General features: G+C 44.2%; 1 protein-coding gene and 2 pseudogenes across 1 annotated transcript in view; 2 read left to right on the plus strand and 1 right to left on the minus strand.

Moving 5' to 3' along the window:
- LOC103752179 (arachidonate 15-lipoxygenase) overlaps positions 1 to 6,739 on the minus strand; it is a 19,456-nt gene extending 12,717 nt beyond the window's left edge. Inside the window, 4 exon segments of the mRNA XM_008855885.1 lie at positions 4,744 to 4,803; positions 4,806 to 4,947; positions 6,604 to 6,684; positions 6,686 to 6,739. Coding sequence (XP_008854107.1) covers positions 4,744 to 4,803; positions 4,806 to 4,947; positions 6,604 to 6,684; positions 6,686 to 6,739 — 337 coding nt within the window.
- LOC103752178 lies at positions 1,969 to 3,325 on the plus strand (annotated as a pseudogene).
- Positions 6,740 to 14,571: 7,832 nt separating the features above from the next.
- LOC103752180 lies at positions 14,572 to 15,037 on the plus strand (annotated as a pseudogene).
- The last annotated feature ends 570 nt before the right edge of the window (positions 15,038 to 15,607 follow it).

Genomic DNA, 15,607 nt, shown 5'->3' on the forward strand with positions numbered 1-15,607 from the left:
GACAAAAAAAATGAGAAAGCCTGAGCAAATGATGAAGGTCTGTGTAGGTTTGTTGTGATATACTCATCCTTGTTGAAGGATGAGTCAAAAATAATATACACATAATCTTAAAATGTCTATGGTCAGGCTGGGCATGGTGGCACACGCCTTTAATCCCAGCACTCAGGAGGCAGAGGCAGGCGAATCTCTGTGAGTTCAAGGCCAGCCTAGTCTCCATAGCAAATCCAGGCCACCTAGGGCTACAGGGAGACCCTGTCTCAAAAAGACCAAAAAAATAAAAAGGTTTATCTGAGAATATTTGGTTTTTTACCCAAGCCCTATCTACATAGCACATGATAATTAAAAGTACCAGATTGGTGGAACTAACCTTATTGGAAGTTTAACAGCCGTTTTGAGACCTATACTAATGTTCTCAGAAGAGCTTAAAGGACAGTTTTTGCCCCTTGCCCTCCAAGGTCGACTAAGTTTCAGGGGACTATGGAACATCTCTCAAAAGGTCCAGTAACTGTGGTGAGTCACCTGCTCATGGAGGAAGTGGAGACCCCACAAGATGGACCTGAACCAGTGTCCAGTCTACAAAGAGGAGGGTCAACTCAGAGGAAACATCTTATTCATGCTTCTAAGTGAAGCCATACATGGTCGAGCAGGACCTTTGACTTATCTTCACATAGTTGGAACTGGTAAAAGAGAAGAGTCAGGAGCTCTTTCCAAGCCCATGTGACCCCTGAGAAACAGATCCTCAAATGACCTTAAGTGTAAAAATTAATTGATTTATTTGGGCCAACTGTATGGTCTTCAACACCCAAAAGGAAAGTATAACCAAAGAGTAAAATCATCAGTATACTTCTTTAAGAGTTCAAGGGATTACACTTCCCAGACATTAGGCTTAAGTCTATATTAAAAGTTATTTAGACAATTATTTCTCATTGATGATTCTGTTCCTAACCAGAAAGTGCTGCTCAGATGTAAGACTTCAAATCTTGGTCTTCAATACTGTAGTGCCCACCTGTAGCTAAGGGAGAGAACTAGCTATTGTTCTAAAAGATGGATAAATTCATTTTCTCCATCTAGGCTCAAGGACATTTTGACTTTTAGACAAGAAACTGGCTACTTTTCCTTGGGTTTTTTTTTACCCTAACTGTTAATTAGACCATTATTTCTCACTGATGATTTTGTTTCTAATCACAAAGTGCTGCTCAGATGTAAGACTTCAAATCTTGGTCTGCAATACTGTAGTGCCCACATGTAGCTAAGGGAGACAACCAGCTATTGTTCTAAAATGATGGATAAATTTGTTTTCTCCCCCATCTACAAGCCTTTGAGAGGGAATCGACACTGATTCTCACCACTCCAAAAGCTATCAAAATACCTGAAAGCAAATCCTGAATCCTTCACTCTAGAGTCCAGCCTTGGAAGACAAAAGAAAAATGAGGAGGAACCCAATAGAGGGATATATTTGAAAATTGCCCTGTTCTAACTTTTCTAGTTCCCTGTCTAGAACTTGTAATGCTGATTTCCCTTGCCTTTACTTCTCCTTCACATCTCCTATTCACCAGTCAGGGACTTTCTCCCCCCCCCCCCCCCGTAGAGATAAGAGTTATGCAATTTGGGAGTTTTTAGATAGACCCACTGAAGGGCTATTCCAATTGCCTCACCCTGTGTCCCTGTTCAGCATGGAAGAAGCCAGAGCAGTCTGTGCCGGATTCCCTATTGGCAATTTGGAAAACCTCTTCAGAGGATGGTGTGGTAAGAATAGGAGGTAGGAATTGGCTAGACAGTTAGGATAAAAAGATCCCAAAGAGTCAGAATCCTTCTGCCATCGAGCTTGCATCTCGCCGCTCCAGCCTCCGGGGTCACGTTCCATTCTTCCATGCGACCAGCCCAGAAAAAAAAAATCCTTATTAATATCTTTTCTTGCTCGGTAAATACCTTGAAGCAAGCAAAAATTTGTTGCAGTCAACAGTAACGATGAGGGAAATCGTGCGCATCCAGACCGGTCAGTGTGGCAACCAGATTGGTGCAAGTTCTGGAAGGTGATCAGAGATGAGCACGGCATCGACCCCACCGGTACCTACGACAGGGACAGCGACCTGCAGCTGGATCGCATCTCCGTGTACTACAACGAAGCCACAGACGGCAAGTATGTTCCTCGAGCTATCCTGGTGGATCTAGAACCTGGGACCATGGACTCTGTTCGCTCAGGTCCTTTTGGCCAGATCTTCAGACCAGACAATTTTGTTTTTGGTCAGTCCGGGGCAGGTAACAACTGGGCCAAAGGCCACTACATGGAGGGGGCGGAGCTGGTCGACTCTGTCCTGGATGTGGTACGGAAGGAGGCCAAGAGCTGTGACTGCCTGCAGGGCTTCCAGCTGACCCACTCGCTGGCTGGAGGCACTGGGTCTGGAATGGGCACCCTGCTCATCTGCAAGATCCGAGACGAGTACCCTGACCGCATCATGAACACCTTCAGCCTGGTGCCCTCACCCAAAGTGTCCAACACCATGATGGAGCCCTATAATGCCACCCTCTCCGTCCATCAGCTGGTAGAGAACACTGATGAGACCTACTGCATTGACAACGAGGCCCTCTACAACATCTGCCTCCGCACCCTGAAGCTCACCACGCCCACCTACGGGGACCTGAACCACCTGGTCTCAGTCACTATGAGCGGCATCACCACCTGCCTGTGCTTCCCTGGCCAGCTCAATGCTGACCTCCGCAAGCTGGCAGTTAACATGGTGCCCTTCCCACGGCTCCACTTCTTCATGCCTGGCTTTGCCCCTCTCACCAGCCGTGGAAGCCAGCAGTATCCGGCCCTCACCGTGCCTGAACTCACCCAGCAGGTCTTCGATGCCAAAAACATGATGGCTGCCTGTGACCCCTTTCCCCCCACGCCATGGCCGGTACCTCACCGTGGCCGCTGTCTTCCGTGGGCGCATATCCATGAAGGAGGTGGACGAGCAGATGCTGAACGTGCAAAATAAGAACAGGAGCTACTTCGTGGAATGGATCCCCAACAACGTCAAGACCGCAGTCTGTGACATCCCTCCACGTGGCCTCAAGATGGCTGTCACCTTCATCGGCAACAGCACTGCCATCCTGGAGCTCTTCAAGCGCATCTCTGAGCAGTTTATAACTATGTTCCGCCAAAAGGCTTTCCTCCACTGGTACACAGGTGAGGGTATGGACGAGATGGAGTTCTGAAGCCGAGAGCAACATGAACGACCTCGTCTCCGAGTACCAGCAGTACCAGGATGCCACTGAAGAAGAGGAAGAGGATTTCGGTGAGGAGGCAGAAGAGGAGGCCTAAAGGCAGAGCCCTGCGGCACATCAGGCTCCCCAGTTCCCTCAGCTTTCTTCACCTGCCCCTTTCCTCCTTCAGAATTTATTTCTACTGCCTCTGTCCTGGTTTTTTTGTTTGTTTGTTTGTTTTTTATTTTGGGGGGTGAATAGTGCCTGGCACATAGTAGGCATTCAATAAATATTTGTTTGTGGAACGTCTCCTTTCTCTTTCCACTCTGACAGATCTAGCTTTCTGCCCTTCTAGGTTACCTTTTATTTCCTTCTGGTACCCACTTCTCATAACTTTCCAGTTTAATATTCTTCCAGAAAAATTTTCCAGGAAACTTGAGTCTCTTCCAGATCCTATTTAGACCAGCCCAGTGCCAAAAACCAACAGTGGCCACCATCCCAAGCCTAAGTAGTAGATGACAGAATGGGGGTTGGGGGTGGCAGATCCCAGTCACTGGGGGGAAGAGGGTGGGTTTTCAGTCTGTTTTTCACCTATTCCATCTCAGCCTCAGGAGGGGACTGACTATACAGTATTATCTCCACCTACAGTCCCCCAGCTGTCCTCAGCTGCATCTGTCTTTGGAGGTAACTGTCTGTTGCTTTGGGTCACTCCCCCACCCCATTTTTCCTACACTTCAGATTTCTATTTTGTGTTGAACTTGCTTTTTTTCATATTGAAAAGATGACATTGCCCCAAGAGCCAAAAATAAATGGGAATTGGAAAAAAAAAGATCCCAAAGAAAAGTAGCCAGTTTCTTGGCTAAAACTCACAATGTCTTGGGTCTCTTAGCAACATACTCCATTGCAAGGGTGAAAAATGTCAGAAATATTTGGGAGCTTTTATCTAATCCTTAAAAGATTTTAGGGTTACCTCTTCCGGGGGGGGGAGTGTTAGAGTAGTCAAAAGCCCCATAAAAAAATAAGTAAATCAAAGAAGAAGGAGTACATGAAATTATCAGAAAAAAGTGATGGGGAGATATGGAGGGAGTTGGAGGGGAGGGAGTGGGCATGGATTTGATCAAAACACCTTATATGCATGTATGAAATTCTCAATAAATTATTTATTTAAAAATAAATAAATAAATATGCAAAATATTTTTTAAAGAGAGAGAGAGAGAGAATGACTCTAGATAGGCTGACTAGACTCCAGTGGATGAATTTGCACTGAGGGCCACCTAGATAGACATGCTTGACCAGATAGGACTTAACATATATATAATAGTATACCTGAAATCTGGTGGGGGGGGCCTTTGAGGGTAGGGAGGGCAGAGGGGAGGGGAGGAGTCTAAATTTGATTAGGATGTTATTATATGAAATGCACAAAAACTCAATAGAATACTAAAAATAAAAAAATACCCATAGCCTCCAGGTTCCCCCACATGCTGCCCTCTTCCTCACACATTCAAGGCTCAGCTTCTCTTATGCCCCTTCACACCTTACCCCTCTGCTTACCAGTGCCCTCAGGGAGGCTCAGGATGTCAGTGCCCTGTTCCCAGTAGTAACAGGGAACCTGTACTCTGCTCCTTGATTCCCAGGACCCTTCACTGAGATCCAGTTGCAGAACTAGGCATCATCCTTAAGGTAATACCACTTTTGCACTTTCACAAACAGCAGTGACCCAAGGTACTCTGACACATTCACTTTGACTTCCTCCACCTGTAGAAAAGCAGAGGAGGCCTCAGCACAGAATGGGGTACTCAGGCCGAGTTCTGTTCCACTGGGCCACAGAGAAAGTGGTGAGAAGGAAGCCAGAAAGGAAAAGGGAATTCATGCCCAGCAGGGGCCACAGTTCTGGGTTGTCACCTCACCTATGACTGAGAGGGTGGTGAATGGAGGTTGGGAAGGTGTACCCTTTCCTTCATCTTCTCCTCCCTATAAGTAGTGATGTGCCAAGGACTGGACAGAGCACTGGGAGCCCTGCCTGTGGTCCAGTGAGCAACAGGTGAGCTGGGAGACCCCATAAAGGCAGAGAACCCACAGGCGATCCACCTGGCCTGAACCAGGATTCCTGGAGGGTGATCCATCCAAGCAGAGATCTGGAGATGCCAAGGAGCATGGCCAGAGAGTGGGATCAGAAGAGTGAGGAAAGGATGTGCCAGGCACAGGCCACGGAGCTAGCAGAGGCAGAGAATACCAGCGGATTTATGAAGCCAGAGCACAAAGTGTCTTCAGGTCTGGGAAGCCAAACAGGACAAGATCAAAAGAGTAAGATTAAGCTTTGGATTTAGTCCTGGGAGGGACTGGAGCCACTGAAATATTTTAAGCAGGCAGATTGTTTAAGGGTGGTAATGTGCTGGGGGGGAGAAGTCATTCTGGATTCCGAAGGGTCTAGAGCAGAGGTGGAGAGGCCAGTTAGGAAGGTGAAGGTGGCTTACAGTCTAGGGGACATTCATTGCTGGACAGGATGGGGCAGGCATGGGGGGGAGGCTTGGAATAGAACTGCCTACACTTCCTCAATTCTTGGTCAAATGAAGGCCAAGAGAAGGAGAAGGCTGGGGAGCACCTCATTCTCACATCTTCCTTTGAAGGGTCCATGCACCAGACAGCATCTGGATCTGGAGATCTGGAAGAAAGCTGGGCAGGTGATGGAAATTGGGAGTCATAACAGAAAAATAAAAAACAAGACCTGATAGACATGCGCAGAGAGCATCACAGAATCAAGATCTGCCAGTTCTCTGGTCTTACCTTCTATCTCCCACCCTTCCTCCTTCCCATCTCAACACCCACTCAGTCCCCATGATTAAAGATCCAGCATCTATAGAGAAGATTGGAAATAGCTTTTAAAAATAGAATAGGATGGGGCTGGAGAGATGGCTCAGCCGTTAAGAGCACTGGCTGTTCTTGCAGAGGACGGGGGTTTGAATCCCAGCACCCATATGGCAGCTAACAACTGTCTGTAACTCCAGTTCCAGGGGATCCGACGCCCTCTTCTGTTCTCCTCGGGCATTGCACGACGGGGGTGCACTAATATACATGCAGGCAATACACTCATGCACATAAAATAAAAATAAGTAAAATTTTTAATTAGAACGGGACATGTGGCACTCGATAGACCGCTGAGTTACAACAGAGTTCGTGAAATGAGGGGCGCACCCGAGTATCCCTTCTTCAAGGAGGCGAGGCGGCCGCAACAGTTATAAAGTAAGTGCTTACTGAGAGCCACCAAGCACTACTGCATCTCGGTGCACTATTTCAGCGGGTGCAGGTGCCTTCCGCTTGCTCTGATAAGAAGCCAGCGGCCACTGCTCAGCTCCTCTCTGAGATTTCTCTGATTTGGAGCCAATGCCCTTCCACCCGCTCACCACCGCTCACTGTGTTCTGGCAGGGTCGTAGCACCTTCCCTAGAGATGCCTCCGCGTGCTCGCCGACCAGCCACAGGTGCACCTCGTTTTTTGGAGCCCGGATACAAGGAGGCCCGGGTGGAGATGGGGGTGCGGTAGACACCCATTTTGTTCTGGGACCTTTTCTCACCTTCTGAGAGTGAAGAGGGATGGACGCGCTAAATAAGAGAGCTGAAATCCCGCCCTCGAAGTCTGGCTTGGGGTGGAGGTATGGAGAGAGTGGCACGTCTCCTGTCAACCCTGCCTAGCCACAGGCAGGAGCGCTCAGCTGGAGCTCTGCCCAAGTCCAAAAAAAGGCGGGGCCCTGGCCGAGGCAGAGCTCCAAGCTTTATCTTGGTGGAAGAATAGAAAAGTAGATGGGGATTTGAGCATAAAACATTCAGGAAGGAATCAAGACCTGGCCCAGTTTCAGACAAGGTGAGAAGACTGGGACTGACTCCAGAGCAAGCAAGCAAGCAAGCACACACACACACACACACACACACACACACACACACACAAAGTTAGTTCACCCATGCCTGACAACAAACTGAAAGTTGCAGGGCATGATGAAGCGAGGCTCCATGATCCTCTGCAGCATTTGAAGGAGGTACCCAGTTAATTCAACCAGCTTTGCACACTTTGCCCGTCCTGGAACAGACTCTGGGCTCATTCTTTTCGTCTTAAAAGCCTCCACCTCCCGGATGTTTGCAGAATAAAACCCCAAACGTCCCGGCCCTCAAAGCCCTTGCAAACTTGACCTGGCTGCCTCCTCCCACTGCATCCCCGCGTCATCTCCTGCAGCTCGGTTCTGGGCTGGAGCCCTGTGTTCTCCAGAACCACCACCCACCCCTTCCTATACACACACACATCTGCTTGCTGGAATAACTTGCTTCTGGTTAATTCTACTCATTCTTCTAAACCCCTATCAGACTTCAATTTTCAGTGAAGTCTTCCTTGGCAATTCTGCCTACCTGTCTCACCCAGCAGCCGAGCTAAACAGCTTCCTCTTCACCACCTTCCCCTTGTAGGCACTTCTTTTGCTGCCCACTAGTTTACAGATTTGTGATAATTTGTGTCTGTATCCCTCACTAAACAAGGGCTTCTCCTAAGAAGGGACCACATTCCCAACATGATTTACTCAATTTGATTTTCCCTGGATTTAGCACAGCACCAGGGTTGACATGTCCAGGAGCATTTGCTGGAACCCCCTGAGATGAAAATTCAACTGTAAATAAATCCTCCCTTCTGGGGAGACGGGTCCACAAATAACTCTCAGGCCATATGACTAATAATGGAATAATAACATAACCTTTGGTGCTACCATGGCACGGGGTACTGTAAACCTAGTACCATCTGAACAAATGAAAGTCAGTGGAAGTATATCTGTGATGCATATTTTCAAACTTGTTTCTTGTGTGTGTGAGACAGAGATAGAGAGATAGAGACTATCTGTGACCACCAGTATACACCTTCTAAACTTTAAATCACACCTCTCTCTGCCTCTCTCCCTCCCTTTCTTTCTCTCTCTCTCTCTCTCTCTCTCTCTCTCTCTCTCTCTCTCTGCCCCAACCACCCCCAGTAATCATCATTATGGGTCACTTCTGCATGTGTGTCCTTGGACAGCATGTGACCGCATAATTTATACATTCTGTGCTCTGCACTTCATTTTTTCCATATTTTAACACAGATCAGGAAATGATTTCATATTAATGCATAAAATAGCCTATTTTTGAAGGCTGCTGTTGTTTTGCTGTAGCCTAATATTCTCTGACAGCCCCTTATGAGTAGATGTTTAAGTTATTAGCATTCTCTTGTAGCTACTTTTATGCTAATAGAAATAAATCTGGTATTTATATCAATTGTCACAGGTAAAGATGTCTGTGGTACAAAATCCTACAGATGGAATTTATATAGCAATGCATGTGCAAGTTTTGTAGAAATTAAGAAAGTCCCTGCCACAGAATTATGTACATACAATTTCAGTTCTACCATCATACTGTGTCCTTCCACACTCTTGTCAATGGTAAAGTAATAGCCATTTTCACCTTAGTTAATCCAATAGGTTAAAAAAAAATGGTAGCCTAGTATTTTCTGTGAATTGGATTCCCATTTTTCCATTGGATATTGGTCAATTTTCTTATTGATTTCTAGAACCATTTATACATTAAGAAAATTAGCCTTTTCCAGTCTTGTTGCTGCTAACAGGGACCTCTTGCCTACATCAATTCTCTAGAGTCCTTATTTTGTTCCATAATATTAATCTTCATTATAAGAAACCTGGACTCTTGGAGTGTAGCTAATTTCAAGTCTGGTAGCAGGTAAAACACAGGCTAAGCTTGAAAGGTTCTGCTGCTGTAAGTAAGTGTAAGAGTGCACTCAAGTAAGTCACAGGCAGTACTGAAAGGGCAAGACTGCTAATTGCAGAGGCGCTCACTGGTTACAATGTGGTATTTTGGATAGCAAAACCAAAATAATAAATGGGGTTATTTGAAACTGATTAATGTATGGATTTGAATCCTTTCTGCCATAACAGCAAATTGAAAAAGCTGGTTCAAGCGATTACAGTTATCTCAGGAAGCAAGACACCCACATGGTTAATTCAGTTATTTAGGTCAGTCACCAAGGGGCCACTGTTGCAGGGGGTGCAGGGTCCTTTGTTTTTTCCATCTTTTCACTCTGTCATTTTTCAAGAGTTAGTTCCTCAGTAGGTTACTTCCTCAGCTGTGTCTATAGGGGTAGTAAAACAGCTGCTGCCATTCCAGGAAGCCTGTACAAACATATCAACGTCCAGTGGGAAAAGAAGTCTCATTCCTTCCTGTGCCTCCTTATTTCAGAGTAGGAAGAGCTATCTCAGAAACCACCCAATGACTTCCTCTCAGCCTAAAATGAGGAACAGAGAGATGGGCTCTCCGAAAGAGTTTACTCAGAAATAGCAAGGGATTATAATCCAGAATACTCCACTCATATCATGGGAACCAGAGGCAAAGCCAAGGAGACGAAGAAAAAGACAAGGATTCTTTGTACAGTGTCTATATATAAGACAAAGGTTTTTGTTTTGTTTTTTAAGGATTTTTAATATGCATAACTATTTTGCTTGAATGTATGTATATGCACCACATGTGTGCCTGGTGCCTGAAGAGGCTAGAGGAGGGCATCAGAGCTCCTGGAACTGGAGTTACTGACAGTTATGAGCTGCCATGTGAGTGCTGAGAACCCAACCTGGGTCCTCTGAGCCATCTCTTCAACCCCAGGACAAAAATTTTTTGTTTGGTTTTTTGTTTGTACTGGGTTTTGGGGGGAAGGGGTGTTGGGGAGGGTGTTGAGATAGGATCTCACTTTGTAGCCCTGGCTGGCCAGAAACTGGCTATGTAGACCAGGCTGGCCTGGAACTCAAAGAGATCTGCCTGCCTTTGCCTCCTGAGTTCTGGGACTAAAGCCTATGCCACCACGCCCAGCAAGACAAAGATTTTTAAAGGCAAAATGGAGAAGGTTACACAAGTTGTTTAGGACAATTATCCCTGACTGCAATGATTAATAAGAAAAGTGGCTTTGGTCAGAGACTGAACAGACAGCTGCTGGTCAGGCATCTTTTATGAAATGATCCTCAGCAAGTATAATTCCTATTACCAATTAAAGAGGCCTGAGGCCCCTCCCTCCATGGCCTTTCAACTTCATCTTGTTAGGATTCAACAGAAAGACTTCATTTTGATTCTGTGATGTTCCTGCTATCTTTTTTGGCCAAAACTGAATGCTCACACTGAAACTATTAAGTGGAAAAGGGAAATAGAAACACCATGACTCTTAGCCTCATCAGGAACAGGAATTAGCCCTGAGTTGTATGGGCAAGGATAACACCCAAATATGTGTGAGGTTCCCCCAAATTCCTCATCACAAGCAAAAAGTTTGGGATAGTGGATTGGAAGGTAAACGCCCAAGAGTGTCTGCTATAATTAGTTTGTGAAAGGCTGAATTTATAGTAATATTCAAAAGGAAAAGTTACCATAAAGTGTTACAGAAAGGTATTATAATACAAAAGAGAGTGAATAATTAGAACTTTGGGTATCTTTAGACTTTTTAACTTTTAAAAAAGTGTTATTGTATACAAGCATGTCTGTTTCTTCTAAGTTTACACCTGTTTATAATGAATAAATACATGTTTCTTTCCACTGGTAAGTAGATAAAAACAGAGAACTGTGTGTGCCAACTAGATCTGGAAAATACTGGAACAGTTCCAAACACCAGAAGGACTGATTGGCACATGTGCTTAAACATGATAACCAGGTAGGACTCAGTTCAAAACAGTTAACCAGTGCTTTGTGGCATAGAAGAAAGGAGTCCCTGAGATTCAGAGCTAATCAAATGTTCTTAAAGGAGTGCCAGTGTGCAAACACAATTAATCCTCCTCTTTCAGAAGAGTCCAGTAGATGTCCCATTAGTTGTGAGAAGGTAATAACAATGCATGCACACGTCCTTTTTTTTTTTTTTAAGACAGGGTCTCCCAGTAGCCCCAGCTGGCCTGGAACTCACTATGTAGACCAGGCTGGCCTCAATCTCACAGGGATCCACCTGCCAATCCTGAGTGCTGGGATTAAAGGCATGCACCACCACACCTGGACTGGAGAGTTGGCTGAGTAGTTAAAAGCACTGGCTGCTCTTGTAGAGGAGCAGGGTTCAGTTCCCAGAACCCACATGGCAGCTAACAACTGTCTGAACCATCTGTAACTCCAGTTCCTCTGTGGCCATTACGTGCACATGGTACATTTACATCTGTGCAGGCACATGATGACAGAAAGATAGATGATAGATGGTAGATAGATGATTGATAGATAGATAGATAGATAGATAGATAGATAGATAGATAGATAGATAGATAGATAGAGGATGGATGGATGATGATGATAGATAGATTGATAGATAGATGACTGATAGATGATAGATGATTGATAGATAGATAGATAGACAAATGATATAGATACATAGATGATTGATAGATGATAGATAATAGATGGATGGATGATAGCTAGATGATAGATGATATATAGATGATAGATATAGATGATAGATAGATAGATAGATAGATAGATAGATAGATAGATAAAAGATAGAAAAGAAAGACAATATGGCATAATGGCAAAGTGAAGGGTTCATGCCTGTGGTCAAATTTATATAAAGGAACTCATCATTTGAGAGGAAAAGATAGATTACAGAAGCAGAATGAATGATAACAAACACTAAAAGACACGTTGAAGCCACAGAAGTTTTGCAGAAAATACAGCTTCTTGAGACAAAAAAAAATTTTTAAATATTTTAGAAACTTATGGTATTTTAGCCATAGTGCTGCTTACCTGTATTTGAAGCTACTTGAGACTGAAGCAGAAGGATCACTTGAATCCAAGAATTTGGGTTCAGCCTGAGCAATATAATGAGACCCTGCCTCTTAAAAGATTGACTAGAAACATCTACAGTGGCTATCCTATCTGTTCCATTTGTGTGTTAAGGAGGTGGATACAGACAAATCCCTCTTTCTAGTCCTCAGGAAGAGTTTCACTTATAAAGCTATATTTACAGAGTAAAATTAAGAAAGCTCACTCACATCTTCAACTGTCTTAGATGATGAAATTCTGAAAATCAAACTGATACTATTATGAGATTAGACCTTGGGATGCCTGGGGAAAGGGTGAGTGTATTTTATCATGGGAAGAATATGACTCCTTAAGAGTCAGAAGGAGTACTGGTGACAACTAGTCTTCAAAAGGCCCCCAAAGGGACCCCTACCTCACAATGCTCATAGTGCTACGATTATTCCAGTGTCATGAGTATTTCAATGGTCTCCTATAAAATTGTATCACAGTTGATTGGAACACCCAAAAAAATATGACAGAGGGATGGGGGTGACTTCCAAAGCTAGATCTTAGAGAAATTATGGTTCTTTACCTGTTCCACCTCCCACTCATGACCAATTGTCTGGAAAAAATCAGCACCATGTCATGAAGACACTGAAGAAACTCTACATAGCAAGGAACTGGTTCCTCCTCCCCTGAGCCACTGAAGACTGAGGCCCCAAGCCAACAGCCTGTGCATATGCCATCTAAGAAGCAGATCTGCCAGCCCTGGTTCTGAATGACTGCAATCCTAGTCAGCATCTTGACTGAAACTGAGTCCGAAACCTGAACTAGAGCCATTTGGTTGACTCTCAAAACTATGTGAAGTACAGTTGTTGTTTTACACCAAGTTTTGAGTAAAGGTAATGCAGTAATAGATAACTAGCATGGCCCACATACTTTTCTGAATCGCCAACCTCACAAGCTTATGTAATGCCAAAAATATTCATGATGAATTGACTACTTACAAAATTGCCCATCCAATTATCTGTAGAGTAAAACTATAGGTTCTTTTTCAAAGATAGACTACTTAGGTCTGATAAGGTTGCTCAGTGGTAAAGCATTTATGTAGCAGGTACACATCTCAGGTCTCCATCCCTAGCACCACAAAAGGGATAGTGGGGAGACTACGCAGAGTTTATTGAAGTACTCTTAGAACACTGATCAATCAGCAAAGCAATTGGCAAATAATATTGATGTTGAAAGAAGCACCATTCACCTCTGATAATTCAGGTGAGCTGAGCAAGTTTTCAAGGAAGAGCTGGTCAACAGGTGACACATTAGCTGCTGTCAAAGGGACAGACTTAGACAAAGAGCAAAGCTTTTCTGTGCAAGTGATGTCCACTTTTATATTCTCTCTTTTGTCCCCATGTGGTTCCTCAGCACTGAAGAGCAATGGCACCTTTCAGCTAAGCACAGAGAGAACCCTGGGCATTGACTCTGGTCCTCTCTATAGCGTCTAACCTCTACTGTGTGTATGTGTATGCATGTTCATGTGTGTGCAGGTGCACATGCACAAGTACAGATGCATGTGGAGGCTGGAGGACAACCTCAGATGTCATTTCTCAGAAACACCATTCACCTTTTTTGGGTTTATTTTTTTGCCTTGTCTTGTTTGAGGCAGGGTCCCCATTGGCCTGGAGTTCACCAAGTAGGCCAGGCTGGCTAACCAGTGAGCTCCAGGGATCTTCCTCTATCCATCTCCCCAGCACTGGGATTACAAGCACACACTACAATGTCCAGCTTTTTTACATAGGTTCTGGGGATCTAACTTGGATCTTCATGCTTGCAAGGTAAGCATTTTACCAACTGACCCATTTCCCCACTCTCTAGCTCTCATTTTTTGAAATCTCAAACTATGTAAGCAACTCTGTTGATCCATTTTCTTATGCCATTACAAAATGCCTGAGGTTATTATAAAAATTATATGCTATATAAAAAGTTTATTTAGCTCACAATTTTTGAGGTTCAAGAGCATGGCACCAGGATCTACCCAGCTTTGGTGGGGAATCCTTTGGCTGCATCTCATGATGGATGAGAAAAGGAGAGATCATGAGTCAAGACAGGAAGCTTGAGAGCAGGGAGGGGCCAGAATTGTTCTTTTATAACTCTCCTCAAGAACTAAGCAGGGTCCCTCAAGAAATTCCATAATCCCTTCTGAAGACAACACCTCTCCCCATGACTTAATGACCTCACACTAAGCTCCATCTCTGAAAGGCTCCACTACCTCTTAATACACCACTCACAGGAGCAAGTTTCCAAAACATGCATCTCTGGGGAAAAAACAACATGCAAACCACAGCAGCAACCATATCAAATGCAAATAGGTTTGAATAACTTCAGTTTATTCTTGCAATATTGCACCATCTAATACAGTGTTGGATAGGAATGGAGAAAGTAGACCGCCTTCTTTGTTCCCAGTGTTAAAGGGAAAGTAGTATTTCACCACTAAGCATAATGTTAGCCATGAGTTTGATTGATTTGCTAATATCTTACAATAATTTTTTTCCTCTATGTTCATTATGTAGTTTTCTTCTTTCTTGTAATGTTTTTACTTAGCTTTGAAAATATGGTAATATGGGAAGCCTGTCACTTTTGATTGTACAGTGAAACCCTGTTACCTGTGTTGACCGAGACTTCAAATCCCAGAGGAACTTCATGATTAACATGACTTGCAGATTTTGCTGGCAGCTTCCTTTAACAGATTATGAGCACTCCAATTCCACCAGCTGCATGATGGTGGCCTGTCCTCGGCAGCATTACATTGCCAACTGCACAGTGTGGGACGACATTCACTGCCTGGGTAACAGTACTTTTCCCAAAATGCTTTATTGCAATTGTACTGGAGGCTATAAGTGGTCAAAGTGCTCTGGCTCTAAGCATCACCCTCAGTGGCTTTGGAGCAGACCGCTTCTACCTGGGTCAGTGGCCTGAAGGCCTTGGCAAGCTCTTCAGCTTCGGTGGCCTGGGAATATGGACACTGATGTCTTGCTGATTGGAGTTGGCTATGTGGGACCAGCAGATGGCTCTTTGTACATTTAACTGTGGTTACGTGCTTCAGAGAGGAGCAGTGTTTAGAAAGGCCTTTGTCTTGTAGAAATTGCTGTGATATGGTCTATTTATGTTTTTAATGTACAGCATCTGTACTTTGCTTGACTTGATGAAGGTAAAATAAATGAAACACTGAAAAAAAAAAAAAAAAGGCAAGCACCACCAGAGTAGTGTGAAATGCGAAACCAAACAGAAAGGGCAAACAGAAAGGGAACTAGGAGAGAGATAAGGAACAGAAGGAAAGGTTCTTAATTATCATAAAAACACAGAGGTAAGAAAAGAGGCTATTGCAGAAGAGGATATTGCAGCTATGAAACAAGAGGAGAGAGAAGGGTCAGAGTGAGGGAGGAGAGAGAGAAGAGGGAACCAGGGAGGGAGGGAGGAAGGGGAAGTATCACACCTTAGAAATAAAAATTTGATAGCAGAAACTAAAATTTCAAATGACACCTCAGAGGAAACCTCAGAAAACAAAGAGAAAACAAGAGAGGAAAAGTAAGAAAAACCAGAAATACCTCTGAAATTAAACACCTAAATAACAGTTTATCTTGAGGGAGAGAAAAG

Source organism: Nannospalax galili, unplaced genomic scaffold (genome assembly GCF_000622305.1).
Source record: "Nannospalax galili isolate Female #2095 unplaced genomic scaffold, S.galili_v1.0 scaffold146, whole genome shotgun sequence".
Lineage (NCBI taxonomy): Eukaryota > Metazoa > Chordata > Mammalia > Rodentia > Spalacidae > Nannospalax > Nannospalax galili.